Here is a 13,764-nt window from a genome sequence, read left to right on the forward strand (position 1 = left end):
TCCAGAGTGGCTGCACAAGTTTGCGTTCCCACCAGCAGTGCAAGAGGGTTCCCCTTTCTCCACATCCTCGCCAACACCTGTTGTTTCCTGAGTCATTAATGTTGGCCGTTCTGACAGGTGTGAGGTGGTATCTCATTGTGGTTTTGATTTCTATTTCCCTGATGATGAGTGATGTGGAGTATTTTTTCATGTGTCTGTTGGCCATCTGGATGTCTTCTTTGGAGAAGTGTCTGTTCATGTCTTTTGCCCATTTCTTCACTGGATATTTGTTTTTTGGGTGTTCAGTTTGAGAAGTTCTTTATAGATTTTGGATACTAATCCTTTATCTGACATGTCGTTTGCAAATATCTTCTCCCATTTTGTCGGTTGCCTTTTAGTTTTGCTGATTGTTTCCTTCACTGTGCAGAAGCTTTTTATCTTGATGAGGTCCCAATAGTTCATTTCTGCTTTTGTTTCCCTTGTCTCTGGAGACATGTCAAGTAAGAAATTGCTGAGGCCGAGGTCAAAGAGGTTGCTGCCTATTTTCTCCTCTAGCATTTTGATGGTTTCCTGTCTCGTATTTAGGTCTTTCATCCATTTTGAGTTTATGTTTGTATATTTTTATTTTTGTGTAAGAAAGCGGTCCAGGTTCATTCTGCATGTCGCTGTCCAGTTTTCCCAGCACCACTTGCTGAAGAGACTGTCTTTATTCCATTGGATATTCATTCCTGCTTTGTCAAATATTAGTTGGCCATACGTGTGTGGGTCCATGTCTGGGTTCTCTATTCTGTTCCATTGGTCGGAGTGTCTGTTTTGGTGCCAGTACCATACTGTCTTGATGATGACAGCTTTCTAATACAGCTTGAAGTCTGGGATTGTGATGCCTCCAGCTTTGGTTTTCTTTGTCAGGATTCCTTTGGCTGTTTGGGGTCTTTTCTGGTTCTGTGGATGTGGCTTTTGCGTCCTGGAGGCACCAGTACTTCCAAGGGCAGTCTCACTACTGGCCGTCTGAGATTTCCAGCCCCTTTAGTCTTCCTTAGGGACAGGTGATAAACTTAGAGCTGCAGAACTGCTTTTACAACCTTTTAGCTGCACGGACTAGAACCTATTACATTGTTTGAATTTGGGGGACTTTGGTAAACTGAGCCAGTTGACTCGGATGTATGTAGACATGCACCCACGTACTTGCATATGATGTATGTATGCACACACACACACAGTATATATGTATGCACCGTGCACACACCAGTGTATGGCCCTCCTACACACACGCACACACATGCACGAGGCATCTGGTTTCCCCAGCCAGCAGTGGGAGGTGAAACCCACAGAGTAGAGATGGGGTGCGGACAGTGACATAACAGCACCCCCTGAAGCTCCTCCCCAGAGGCCCCACTCAGCCTGCTCAGAGCCTATGGGACCCTCAGGCCACTCGGAGCCTCTGTTCTGTGGTGCTGCTTTTCCACATCGGGCATGTCTTAGGAATGAGGTTTTACAACATGAGAACCCAAAGAGGAGAATGGAAATCTGACAAATGTATTAATTAGGAAAAGGTCCTCCAGGAAAGTGCGATTTTCTTCAAAGCCACGATAAAGGGAAGAAAATGAGCAAGTCCGAAACGGGGCCTGTGGGCTGTGTTTCCACCCGTCCCGGGAAGGAGGTCTGTGGAGAGGGGAGGCTGGTGTGGGTCGGGACGGGACAGATCTCACTGGGCTCCTTGATGTGACCGGAGTGATTCCTCCAGGACTTGGAGGCCGGGAATGGATGTCCTGCAGCAGGTGGGGGCACCAAAGGGGACAGGCATGCAGGCGAGGGCAGGGCAGGAGGACTGTCATACACAGGGCCACCCGCACCTCACGGGGCACGCACGTGTGCATACACATGTGCACACACACCCAGCTGCACACAAGGGCACACACACATACGCGTGTGGGCACACACAGGGCACACATGTACGCACAGGTGCACACAAGGGCACACACATGCATGCACATGCACACACACACACGCGCGGCACTCACACACTGTGCTGTGCTTATCGGGTCCCTTGTCACACTGGCTGATGGGAATTCCCGTGAAGCTCACAGTGTAGGCGGGACACAGGACACAGGACGCCGGTTTGGGAACCTTTGGCTACTTTGCCGTGTGAGAGGCACATGGTGAGAAAAGGCTGCTGGCAGAGTCCAGAGAAGGGAAAAGAGTTTTACTGGGTTGGAAAGGCCTCCCTAGTGCCCCCCACAGGAACCCTACTTGAGGCTGGGGTGGTCACTGCAGGGTGTTTCTTCATCCATGTTCTGGGACAATGTGTTACATTCCTTAGTGTGTTTTTAACATTTACAAGGCATCATAAACTGTGCACCCTTTTAAACATTAAAAAAATTTAATGTTTATTTATATTTGAGAGAGAGACAGAATGTGAGCGGGGGAGGAGCAGAGAGAGAGGGAGACACAGAATCCAAAGCAGGCTCCAGGCTCTGAGCTGTCAGCACAGAGCCCGACGCAGGGCTCGAACTCACAGACCACGAGATCACAACCTGAGCTGAAGTTGGACACTTAGCTGACTGAGCCACCCAGGCGCCCCCTGAGTCAATTTCTTTAATGGTTTAAAGTTATTCAAGTTTTAAATGGCTAATTTGGGAAAGTTACATATTTTTAGAGATTTTATTGGGATTAAGTTGTTCATAATAGTCATTATTTAAAAAATCTCCATTATATCTGTAGTCCTGTCGCATTTTTTATCCCTAATTTCCTAGTAGTCTTTATTTGTGCTTTCTTGTTTATTCCACTGGCCAGTCTTGTCACATAGTTGTTTTTTCATAGAATCATCCTTGGCTTTGTTGATCTGTGTGGTGTGATTATTTTCTATTCCATTAATTTCTGCCTGTGATTTTGCTATTTCTATACCGAGTAACTTTAACAACATTTCCATGACACTCTCCATAGAAAATCTTCGGAAAACCGAGTACAGATGCTTTCAGTATGTCGTAGAGTGGAAGGAAGCCAACAGGGAAATCCCGGCCCCTTGTTTTATAGCGACAATAAATTCATATTTCTGACCTGCTATGGCTGAGCCTCATTCATTGTGGCAGAAACCAGTTTTTTTTCAGTCTCATTGAAATTCTTTGTTGACAGGTATAAAGGAGTCAGTGTATATACACCATGAGCTCAGATTTTTAGGCCACAATGAAATACATAAATATAATGTTTAACCTGAAAATAAAATACCCGCTATCTTACCGGGTACTGGGAGGTTTTTGAGACAGAATACTGTGTCTCATCTATAGCTAAAGAAAAGTATTTGCCACTTGTCGAATTCTGAATATGTTGACCATCGATGTCCTTTTTCTGCTTGCCCCTGTCATGTTTGAGGACAGTGTGTCACAGTCTCCCTGTGACAGGAGCTGTCACTCCTCCTTGGAATGCACCAGACATTGATATTTGAGGCTATACTTTGTGGTACATAGAAGGTCAGGATCATTCTGTCTTTCTGGAGAGTTGGATTTTATCATCACCACTGAGACATTCTCTTCATCAGTAACGGTGCTTTCTACCCTCAAGAACGTGTTGTCTATTAAAATAGTTGTACTAGATGTTTTGGGTTAGTGTTTGCTAGGTGTCCCTTTTTCTCTGTTCACTTTCAACCTTTCTGTCTGCATGCTCTGGACCAGGGGTTGGTCTGTCTGCATTCTCTGGACCAGGGGTTGGCACCCTTTTTAGGTAAAGGACCAGGCAGCAGCTGTCTGCAGCCTGAGGGCCTCCCGGTTGCTGCTGCAACCACGAAGCCCTGCTGTTGCAGCACGAGTTGCCATAGACCAGGCACAAGCAAGGAGCGTGGCCATGTCCAGTGAGCCTCGTGGACACCTGGGCAGAGGCCCAGCACTGCCCCGAGGGAGGGGTGCAGCCTGTACCCTGACTCAGACCACAATAGCACAGAGCTGAATTTCGTTTCTAAAAGATTCGATCTCTGTTTTTTAACTGGAGAGTTTAGTCTATTTATATTTATTATGATCACTAATATATTTGAATATATTTCTATCATCTTATTTTGTGATCGTCTTTGCCCCACCTTTCCATGCTGCTTCTCAAAGTCCCTTTCTACCTGCTGTCATGTTGACATTTTACAAGTTTCCTTTTGTTTTCTGTCTTCTCTGGTTCTGAAGTTCCTATGCTTTCTATTCTTGGATTGGCGGTCCTTAAGATTTCCGTGGGCATCCCTCATGTGGTCTGGCATCAGTCATGTCCCTTCTCACCTGTACATAAAGCAGGTTCCCTCCAGCTTACCGACATTGTCTGTCCAGGGCTCTGGTTTGCCTTTAAATTTTTTCTAACCCCACTAATTAGCATTGCTGCTATTCTCCTCAGTTAATATTTGTTTATCCACATATCTACCAGCTTCTTAAGTCACTGCCCCGCTCCACCTCCCCGATGGTTCCCCCTGGGTCTGGTGCTCCTCCCTGGGGGCGTCCTGCAGGTGCTCCTGTGTGTGCACTGCTGATGAGTGAGCTTGCCCGGGAACGTGCATGGAGGTGGAGGGAGGCACGCGGACCTTTCCATCTGTCTCACTGCCTCCTCGGGGGCAGCTATGGAGCCCACTGCAGCCGCTCCCCGTGGGCAAGCTGGGCTGTTCTCTGGCTGCTTCCAGCACATTCTGTCCTGAGAACTCCCGGTGCTCGTCATGTGGGGGGGACTTGGGTCTCTCGCACTTGCCTGTGCTGCTCTTTGGGACCTGAGGACGTCCTTCGTCATCCCTAGAAGACAGCTTCTGCCCCTAGTTCTCTCTGGTCTCTTCCTCTGGAAGAGCAATTCATCGACTACCGGGTCTTCTCCGTCTATCTTCCAAGTCTCCGGGCCACGCTTTGTCCTCACGGGGTCCCTGCAGCTCAGTGCTGTGGCTCGTGGCAGCCCGTGGCAGTGCACCCGCCCCGCCGTCTCTCCACGCAGAGGGCTTTCGCTTCAGTGGTTTCACCCGTTTTAGCTTTAGAGGTTACATTTGGTTCTCCCGAGTGCACGGATCTTAAAAAAAAATGGAACCTTCTTCCTCTTTCGTGTTTCTTGTTTCATCTCTTAGTTTCACCCATTTGAAGCTCATGTATTCAACGTCTGTGGTGGGATTTCTACGGCGTGAGGTTCTCGGGCGGCTGCTGCCTCTGTGGCACTTTGCCCGCACGGACGTGTGCGCTCATGCGGTCGCGTCTGTGTCGCGAGCTCACGCTTCCGCTTCTGTAGTTGTGCCGACTCTGAAAAGCCCGGACTGCAGGTGTGAGCCTCTGGAGAGGTGCGCCAGGACTGGCGTTGAGCTCACGGTGCACGGCGTCTCGCTGAGCACCCACGACGGCCTCCGGAGCCGGGCACTGGCAAGCACCCCCGTCACAGATGGGGACGCGGAGGCTGCGGAGGGGCTGTCCCAGGTGACAGTCTGTAGATGGCAGGGCTGCCGCTCAAACCCAGCTCCGGCCGCCCGTGCAGCGGGGCTCTTGAAGCCGCAGCGCCTCGTGGATGGGGGCACTGGGCCACCCTGCAAGTGAGGGGAAGGGGAAGGAGGCCCGGCCCGCCGGGAGAAGCTGAGAACAGGGAGCGGCTGTGAGCGCACAGCACGGTGCACCTGCTCCTGGCACACGTCCCTCCGCGGCCTCCTGTGTTCCGTCTGCAGCGGCACCTTCACCCGGCCTGATGGCACACAGCCGTCCACCCCGGGCCCCGGGGCGGATGTGGTGTCAGGGCCAGGGAAGGGCCCCATGGCGGTGTCCTGCTCCTCTCCGTCCCCAAGGGAAACGCGCCAGGAGCACCACAGCCCCGAGGTGCTGATGGCCACAGGCGCTGCTCGGGACACTGGCCAAGGAGCCTGTAGGCGCCGCGCTCAGACGAGAAGGCCGCGCTGCTCTCGGCCAAGGGCGGATCGGTGGCAGAAAGCGCCAGCCCACGGAGCCGAGGGGAACGGCCCAGTCGGGCTCCGCCGTACCCCGTGCCAGCTTGGTGCCGGTCTCCCCGCGGTGGCGCTGACCCAGGAGTGCTCCCTCATGGCTCTGGCCCAACATCCCGGGCGCAGCAGTGAGGGCAGCGCGGCAGCCAGCCCCGCGCGCTCGGCCTCGCAGGCTGCAAACAGTCTCATTTGTCAGTGCAGAGCCCGACGCGGGGCTCGAACTCACGAACCGTGAGATCATGACCTGAGCTGAAGTCAGATGCTTAACTGACTGAGCCACCCAGGCACCCCTGAAAAGTATTCTCTATACAAAAAAGTCCAACTAACTAACAAGCAATGCCTCCACGTACAGAAGCACATAAAAGGTAGTAATGTTCTGCTCACATGAATGCAGTGTTCCTACTGGTCTTCCTAATTGGGTTTTATTTACATATTTTGTTTATATTTATTCATTTTTTAATTTACATCCAAGTTAGTTAGCATCTAGTGCAACAGTGATTTCAGGAGTAGATTCCAGTGATTCATCCCCTATGTATAACGCCCAGTGCTCATTCCAAGTGTCTTCCTTAATGCCCTTTACCCATTTAGCCACCCCCCCCCCCCAACAGCCCCTCCAGCAACCCTCTCTGTTCTCTATATTTAAGAGTCTCTTATGTTTTGTCCCCCTCCCTGTTTTTATATTATTTTTGCTTCCCTTTCCTTATGTTCATCTGTTTAGTATCTTAAATTTCTCATATGGGTGAAGTCATATGACATTTGCCTTTCTCTAATTTCACTTAGCATAATACACTCTAGTTCCATCCACGTTGTGGCAAATGGAAGGATTTCATTTTTTTTTTTGTTTTGATTGCCGAGTATATCTCATTGTGGTTTTGATTTCTATTTCCCTGATGATGAGTGATGTGGAGCATTTTTTCATGTGTCTATTGGCCATCTGGATGTCTTCTTTGGAAAAGTGTCTGTTCATGTCTTTTGCCCATTTCTTCACTGGATCATTTGTTTTTTGGGTGTTGAGTTTGATAAGTTCTTTATAGATTTTTGAATACTAATCCTTTATCCGATATGTTGTTTGCAAATATCTTCTCCCATTCTGTCAGTTGCCTTTTAGTTTTGCTGATTGTTTCCTTCACTGTGCAAAAGCTTTTTATTTTGATGAGGTCCCAATAATTCAATTTTGCTTTTGTTTCCCTTGCCTCCGGAGATGTGAGTAAGAAGTTGCTATAGCCGAAGTCAAAGAGGTTGCTGCCTGTTTTCTCCTCTAGGATTTTGATGGCTTCCTGTCTTATGTTTAGCTCTTTCATCCATTTTGAGTTTATTTTTGTGTATGGTGTAAGAAAGTGTCCAGTTCATTCTTCTGCATGAAGAGACTGTCTTTATTCCATTGGATATTCTTTCCGGCTTTGTCAAAGAATAGTTGGCCATACGTTTGTGGGTCCATTTCTGGGTTCTCTAGTCTGTTCCATTGATCTGAGTGTCTGTTTTTGTGCCAGTACCATACTGTCTTGATGATTACAGATTTGTGATACAGCTTGAAGTCCGGGATTGTGTTGCCTCCTGCTTTGGTTTTCTTTTTCAAGATTGCTTTGGCTATTCGGGGTCTTTTCTGGTTCCATACAAATTTTAGGATTGTTTGTTCTAGCTCTATGAAGAATGCTGGTGTTATTTTGATAAGGATTGCATTGCATGTGTAGATTGCTTTGGGTAGTATTGACATTTTAACAATATTTGTTAATCCATCAGCATGGAATATTTTTCCATTTTTTTGTGTCTTCAATTTCTTTCATAAGCTTTCTATAGTTTCCAGTGTATAGATTTCTCACCTCTTTGGTTAGGTTTATTCCTAGTATTTTATGGTTTTTGGTGTAATTGTAAATGGGATTGATTCCTTAATTTCTCTTTTTGTTGCTACATTATTGGTGTGTAGGAATGCAACAAATTTCTGTGCATTGATTTTATATACTGCAACTTTGCTGAATTCATGGATCAGTTCTAGGAGTGTTTTGGTGGAATCTTTTGGGTTTTCCATCTGATCTTTTTTATATTGTGATATGGTGAGCGTGGAGGGCATGGAAGCTCCACGTGCTCTCCTCACGCCTTACCCTCCACATCCTTCCATCTGGCTGTTTCTGAGTTCCGTGAGCTGCTCTAAACAAATCAGTTGAACCCAAGGACCTCTGATCTGGAGCTGGTTGGTCAGAAACACAGGTGACAAGCTCAGCTTGCTGCAGGCATCTGAAGTGGTGTGGGGGTCAGTCTCTAGGACGGAGCCATTAACCTGTGGGATCTGACACTGTCTCCAAGTAGGTAGTGTCAGAACTGAGTTGAATTCCAAGACACCCTGGGAGGGTGTCCCAGAGCACTGTTTGTTGGAGGTGTGGGGAAGCCTTCTCACACCTATATGAAAATTGGGTCCAAGAACCCAATTTATGTATTATTCACAGTTAGTTAATTAAAATTTTTTTCAACATTTATTTATTTTTGGGACAGAGAGAGACAGAGCATGAACGGGGGAGGGGCAGAGAGAGAGGGAGACACAGCATCGGAAACAGGCTCCAGGCTCCGAGCCATCAGCCCAGAGCCCGACGCGGGGCTCGAACTCCCGGACCGCGAGATCGTGACCTGGCTGAAGTCGGACGCTTAACCGACTGCGCCACCCAGGCGCCCCAACACAGTTAGTTAATTAATTAGAAGCCTTCTTTGCACCACACAATTCAGTGCTTCCCTCCTCCCCACAGGTAATTATCATCCTAAATTTAATATTTGTCATTCTCATGCTTTTATTTATGGATTTACCACACGTGTCCTCCATAAATATTTGCATCTCTTAACTTCTCTTACCTATTTGCCACTTTGACTCTCTTTTGCTGCATGCTGGATGCTTTCTTTGGACCTGCCTTCTGATTTTTCTAATTCTCTCTTTAGCTGTGTCTAATATTCTGTTTTAAGTTGTCCACGGAGTTTTTAATTTCCATCACTTGACTTTTTTGATTTCTCGAAGTTCTCTTTGTTTCCCTCAAGTCTATTTCTTCTAGTTTAATACATTTATTCTGTTTTCATATTTACATTTCTCTCCCTAATTTCTTTAAATATAAACACTTTTTTTTATAGTCACCATGCTATACATTACATCCTGAGGACTTTTTAATTTTGTAACTTGAAATTTGTATCTTTTGACCCCATACCCATTTCACCCCCCAGCCCTGGAAAACATCAGTATCTTCTCTGTATTTATCACCTCGTTCTGTTTTGTTTTCTTTCCTTTGGTTTGTGTTTTAGAATTCACATATAAGTGAGATCATACAGTATTTGTCTTTCTCCAACTTATTTTGCTCAACATCATTATTTTAATGTTTCTGTCTGATAGCTCCAACATCTGTGTCATTTTTGAGTCTAGTTTTGTTGATTGCTTTGTTCTTAGAAAATGGATTGAGTTTTTTCCTTGCTTTTTTAAAATATGTCTTCTAATGTTTGATTGAATATCAGATATCTTGTATTAATTGAAAGGGACATACCCAGTGTTTCTTCCTGGAAACGGGTGAGTCTCTTCTGTCAGGTCACCAGGGTGGTGGGGGGTAAGTTTCGATCAGCCTGCTCAGATGTTGACCTTGGCTTGGGCGTTGCTGTTCTTGCGATGACCTTCAAGGTACCTAAGACTTCGGATTCCTTCGTGCTGGGCTTCCAGTGCCGTGTGCCCAGGGCGAGGGCTGGAGGCGCAGAGTTCTTGCTCTGCCCTAAGTTTCCAGCAGCCCCTGTGTGCCCCGCCCACGGAGGGGACCCTCCACATGCCTGCCTCTCCCCAGTGACCGCTGTTGCTCCTGCAGCCGTGCCGGCCAGGCCGAGTCAGGGGCAGGAGGGCTCTGTTGTTCTGGCCCCAGGTCAGTCCTGAGCAGGCCCGTGGGCCTGGGTCTTGGAGGGCGAGGCTTCCTCACTTCCGGCTGCTCCTCCCCGGGATGGTCAGACTCCCCTTTGTAGTGGGGGTGGGTTTGTGCGAGCTTCCCCGCCCTCCCTGTTGTAGCGATCCTCGAAGGCACCACGTCAGGCCCGGCGCCCGGCCCGATTCCCGGCCCCTGTTCAGCGGGGCGGGTTACCCCTGCACTTCCCCTTCTGCAGTGTGAGTCTCTGTGGTGGGTGTGTGGATGGCACCGCCCCCCTGCGGCCTCCGAGGAGCCCCCACCTCCAGCTGAGCTGTTGGAAAGGGGGCTCTTTGAGGAGGGGCGGCCGCGCTTATGGTTTGTATATGCCGTCGAGGAAAGAACTTCAAAGTCTGTGAAAATAAGACAGGGGCAAGCTGCCTCAGGAAGGCACGATTTATTGGGCTCACACGGGCTGGGTTCCCTGCCGGAGACAGAGAAGGACCCTGGCGGAGACACGCAGGGTCACAGGGGGACCCGGCTCGTCCTGCTCCGTCCTCGCCCCAGGGTTCAGACGACTCATCGGGAATGTTTGAGCTGCCACGCGCAGAACTGGAGGCCGGGCGAAGACTTGGTCCTCACCGGAGGGGCACGGGTGGGGCCCCCTCTGCCCCCGGAGCAGGTGTTAGGAGACCCCTGGTCAGAAGCAGCACGGGGAGCTACAGCACACGGGTCTGCAGACCAGGGTGGGGCAGGAGGGCCGGCAGGAGGGCACACACTCGGGCTTGCAGCTCACGGGCACGCACACAGTGGGTCTGCAGCTCACGGGCACGCACACGGTGGGTCTGCAGCTCACGGGCACGCACGTGGAGGACTGGCAGGAGGGCACACACTCGGGCTTGCAGCTCACGGGCACGCACACAGAGGACTGGCAAGAGGGCACACACGCGGGCCTGCAGCTCACGGGCACGCATGTGGAGGACTGGCAGGAAGGCACACACTCGGGCCTGCAGCTCACGGGCACGCACACGGCGAGTCTGCAGCTCACGGGCACGCACACGGGCTTGCAGCTCACGGGCACACAGCAGGATGCCTGGCCGGGGCCGGAGGAGCCGCAGGAAGCCTGGCAGCCCGCAGAGCAGCTGGTGTGGCACATGTTGGTGTGGGGCTCGGCCGGTGTCCGGGAGGGAGGAGGGCAGGGATGTCTGGAGGCTCCTTGCCTGGGCCGCCTTTATACCGGGCCGTGGGCGTCCTGGCCACCCAGAGGCACAGCTGTGGACTTCCTCATGGCTGTTCCCACCACGTTTCCCCAATACCCTCTTGTCCTGAGACGCCCTCCCCCGTGTGACGCTCCGCTGTAAATTATGTTTAGCTTAGAGGCCAGTTTCTTCTTCTGTAAACAGGACGTCCTGGTTCGACTTTACTTGGGGTCCCTGTCACTTCTCCAGGCCAATACTGTGCCCGGAGCACCACTGGTTCGACTCAGCGCCGAGCCTTTATTCCTTTTTGCCGTCAGTGGAGGCTTTGGGGCAATAATGTGTTTTGAGCTTTTATGTTGCACGGGAAAACATTCAAGTGGGGATCTGCAAACTGGGGAGCAGAGACGTCTGTGGGACAAAGGTGGCCTGCCGCCTGTTTGGCAAATAAAGTTTTATTGGAAATGGCCATGCTCGTTTGCTTACATGCCGTCTAGGGCTCGCGCTGTAATGTGAAGCGGTTATGAGACAGACCACGTCACTGCAGAGGCTGAAACATTTACTGTCTTCCATTTATAGAAAGGTGACCGACTTCTGCCTTATAGCCATCTATGTAATCATCGATTTGTTCGTGCAACAGACATATACTTTGTGCTGGCTATAGAGATGTCCTAGCCTCATGGGCCTTCCGGGGCAATGGATACATGAGTGCGTACAAATCAACGCCTGAAATAATTACAGAGAGGGCCGAGTCCCAGAAAGGAAAGCAGGCTCAGCAGGTAGAGAGTAATGGGGTGTTGGTGGGTGGCTGGGGGCCTCTGTGTGGAGGTGACGCTGAACTGGCTCCTGGGAGATGCGGAGGGGTCGGGAGGCAGTGTTCCAAGCAGAGGCAGCCGTGGGAGTGTTAACGACACTGCTGTAGGATGGGCATGCTCCAGGAGCAGTGGGAAGTGTGGACGAGCGCAGCGTGGATGCTCGTCTTTAGGTGTGGGTGGACGGGTTCAGACCGTGCAGCTGGGGGTCCAGGCATGCCAGTCCTGGGCCGACAGAAGAAGAAAGACAATGTCAACTTGAAGACACGTCGGGAGGAATCATCCAATCCGAAGAAGAGGGAACAGAATTACGAAAAACGAAGAGGGTCCCTGGGACAATATCGGGAAGTCGAACAACAAGCAAGTTCAACACAAGAAGGAGAAGAGAATGATACTGAAGCACAAGAATGTTTTGAATAATGGACAAAATACCCAAATTTGATCTATTAAAAAAAATTCTACCTAACAGCTCCAAGAATCTCAGAACCCCGCCCCCCCCACCAAAGCCCCAGCATAATTTGGCCCAATGGTGAGGACCACGGACTCCAGAGTGAAACCCAGCAGCTTCCAATTCCTGCTGCTTGGCCGCCCCGGTGAGAACGTGCACACAGCACGGAATCCTTCCGAACCTAATTGCACATATGTGTAAGTGGGGCACACCTGCCCCTCGAATGGTGGCAGGGACCGATAACTAATCAGTTATGAGACGATCCACGTGAGATGCTTAGCACAACACCCGGCACAAAGCTGGGACTCCCTCATTGTTATTCTTGCAATAACGTGGCCACGGCTCTCCCCGATGAGGAGCCCAGCCGCCTGGCCCTGGCCAGGGGGGAAGGCCTTGTAGATCACTGAGTTTCCAAATCAAAACGGGGGGACCGCCCCCACCCCGTTCCCCCACCCCGGGTCTGGTGACTGGGATGGTACTTGTGTGGACAGGGGGCAGGGTGTATAAACTTGGGGAGGACCTTGAACGTCCTGATGTGGAGTCCCCTGTCCCTGCTGACGGTCCTTGGCCATCCAACCTGGGGTCTGAATCCAGAAATCGCAGGGCCGCTGGGTCACAGTGAGCCTGGGGGCTGAGACCGAGTTTCCTGAACGGAGTCACTTCCCACAGAACCTCCAGGAAGAGACGCACCCAGGAGGAAGAGGAAGAAAACAAGCAGGCAACCAGGAGGAGGGCACCTGTGTGGCTTGTTGCCGGGACGCCACAGCCTGGGTATAAAAGCCGCCTGGGGAAGGAGGCTCCAGACCAGCCCCGTTTTCCACCCTGACTCCACTCCAGCCCTACATCGCCATGTGCCACACCAGCGGCTCCACTGGCTGCCAGCCGGCCTGCTGTGTGCCCAGCTCCTGCCAGGCATCCTGCCACGTGCCCAGCTCCTGCCAGACAGCCTGCTATGTGCCCAGCTCCTGCCAGGCGTCCTGCCATGTGCCCAGCTCCTGCCAGACAGCCTGCTATGTGCCCAGCTCCTGCCAGACGTCCTGCCGCGTGCCCGTGAGCTGCAAGCCTGTCGTGTACCTGCCTGTGAGCTGCAAGCCCATTGTGTGTGTGACCCCCTCCTGCCAGTCCTCCGGGTGCTGCCGGCCCTCCTGCCCCACCCTGGTCCTCAGGCCTGTTCCCTGCGGCACCCCTAACTGCGGCTAGCCCGTGGCCTCCTAGGACCCCTCCTCTGTGGGGCCAGAAGCAGCTGCTGTCTGAACTCCCGGCAGGCAGACCTCGCCCACCTGAGACCTTCTGGACCTGACTAGACCATCTTACAGCAAAGCCGCCTGATCCCCACTAACCAAGCGGACAGAGTCACCCCCGGCGTCCCCCGACCCCAGCCCGGGTCGTCCACACGGCACCCACCCTGGCTGGTGCAAGCGCCCAGGCTCTGCAGCCGCCAGCACCGAGCTCTAATAAATCCCAGAGCGCATGTGAAGCCCACCCGAGCGTGTGCTGTCTCTCCTTAGTGCTTTCCCCAAACTGCTTCCTCCAGGGCTCGCTCCCAGGCTTCTGGAAA

At 51.2% G+C, this 13,764-nt stretch overlaps 3 protein-coding genes across 4 annotated transcripts in view; 2 read left to right on the forward strand and 1 right to left on the reverse strand.

Annotated features, from left to right (window-relative positions):
• Positions 1-13,764, forward strand: part of TSPEAR (thrombospondin type laminin G domain and EAR repeats) — a 156,591-nt gene that overhangs the window by 27,505 nt on the left and 115,322 nt on the right. The gene's annotated exons all lie outside the window — the stretch shown is intronic.
• Positions 10,193-11,047, reverse strand: LOC123379838 (keratin-associated protein 12-1-like). The gene has a single exon (XM_045036513.1). The coding sequence runs from the start codon at positions 10,904-10,906 to the stop codon at positions 10,451-10,453; it is 456 nt and encodes a 151-aa protein (XP_044892448.1). The 5' UTR covers positions 10,907-11,047; the 3' UTR covers positions 10,193-10,450.
• LOC105260892 (keratin-associated protein 12-1-like) lies at positions 12,958-13,688 on the forward strand. The gene has a single exon (XM_011285801.3). The coding sequence runs from the start codon at positions 13,056-13,058 to the stop codon at positions 13,404-13,406; it is 351 nt and encodes a 116-aa protein (XP_011284103.2). The 5' UTR covers positions 12,958-13,055; the 3' UTR covers positions 13,407-13,688.

This window comes from Felis catus, chromosome C2 (genome assembly GCF_018350175.1).
Source record: "Felis catus isolate Fca126 chromosome C2, F.catus_Fca126_mat1.0, whole genome shotgun sequence".
Taxonomy (NCBI): Eukaryota; Metazoa; Chordata; class Mammalia; order Carnivora; family Felidae; genus Felis; species Felis catus.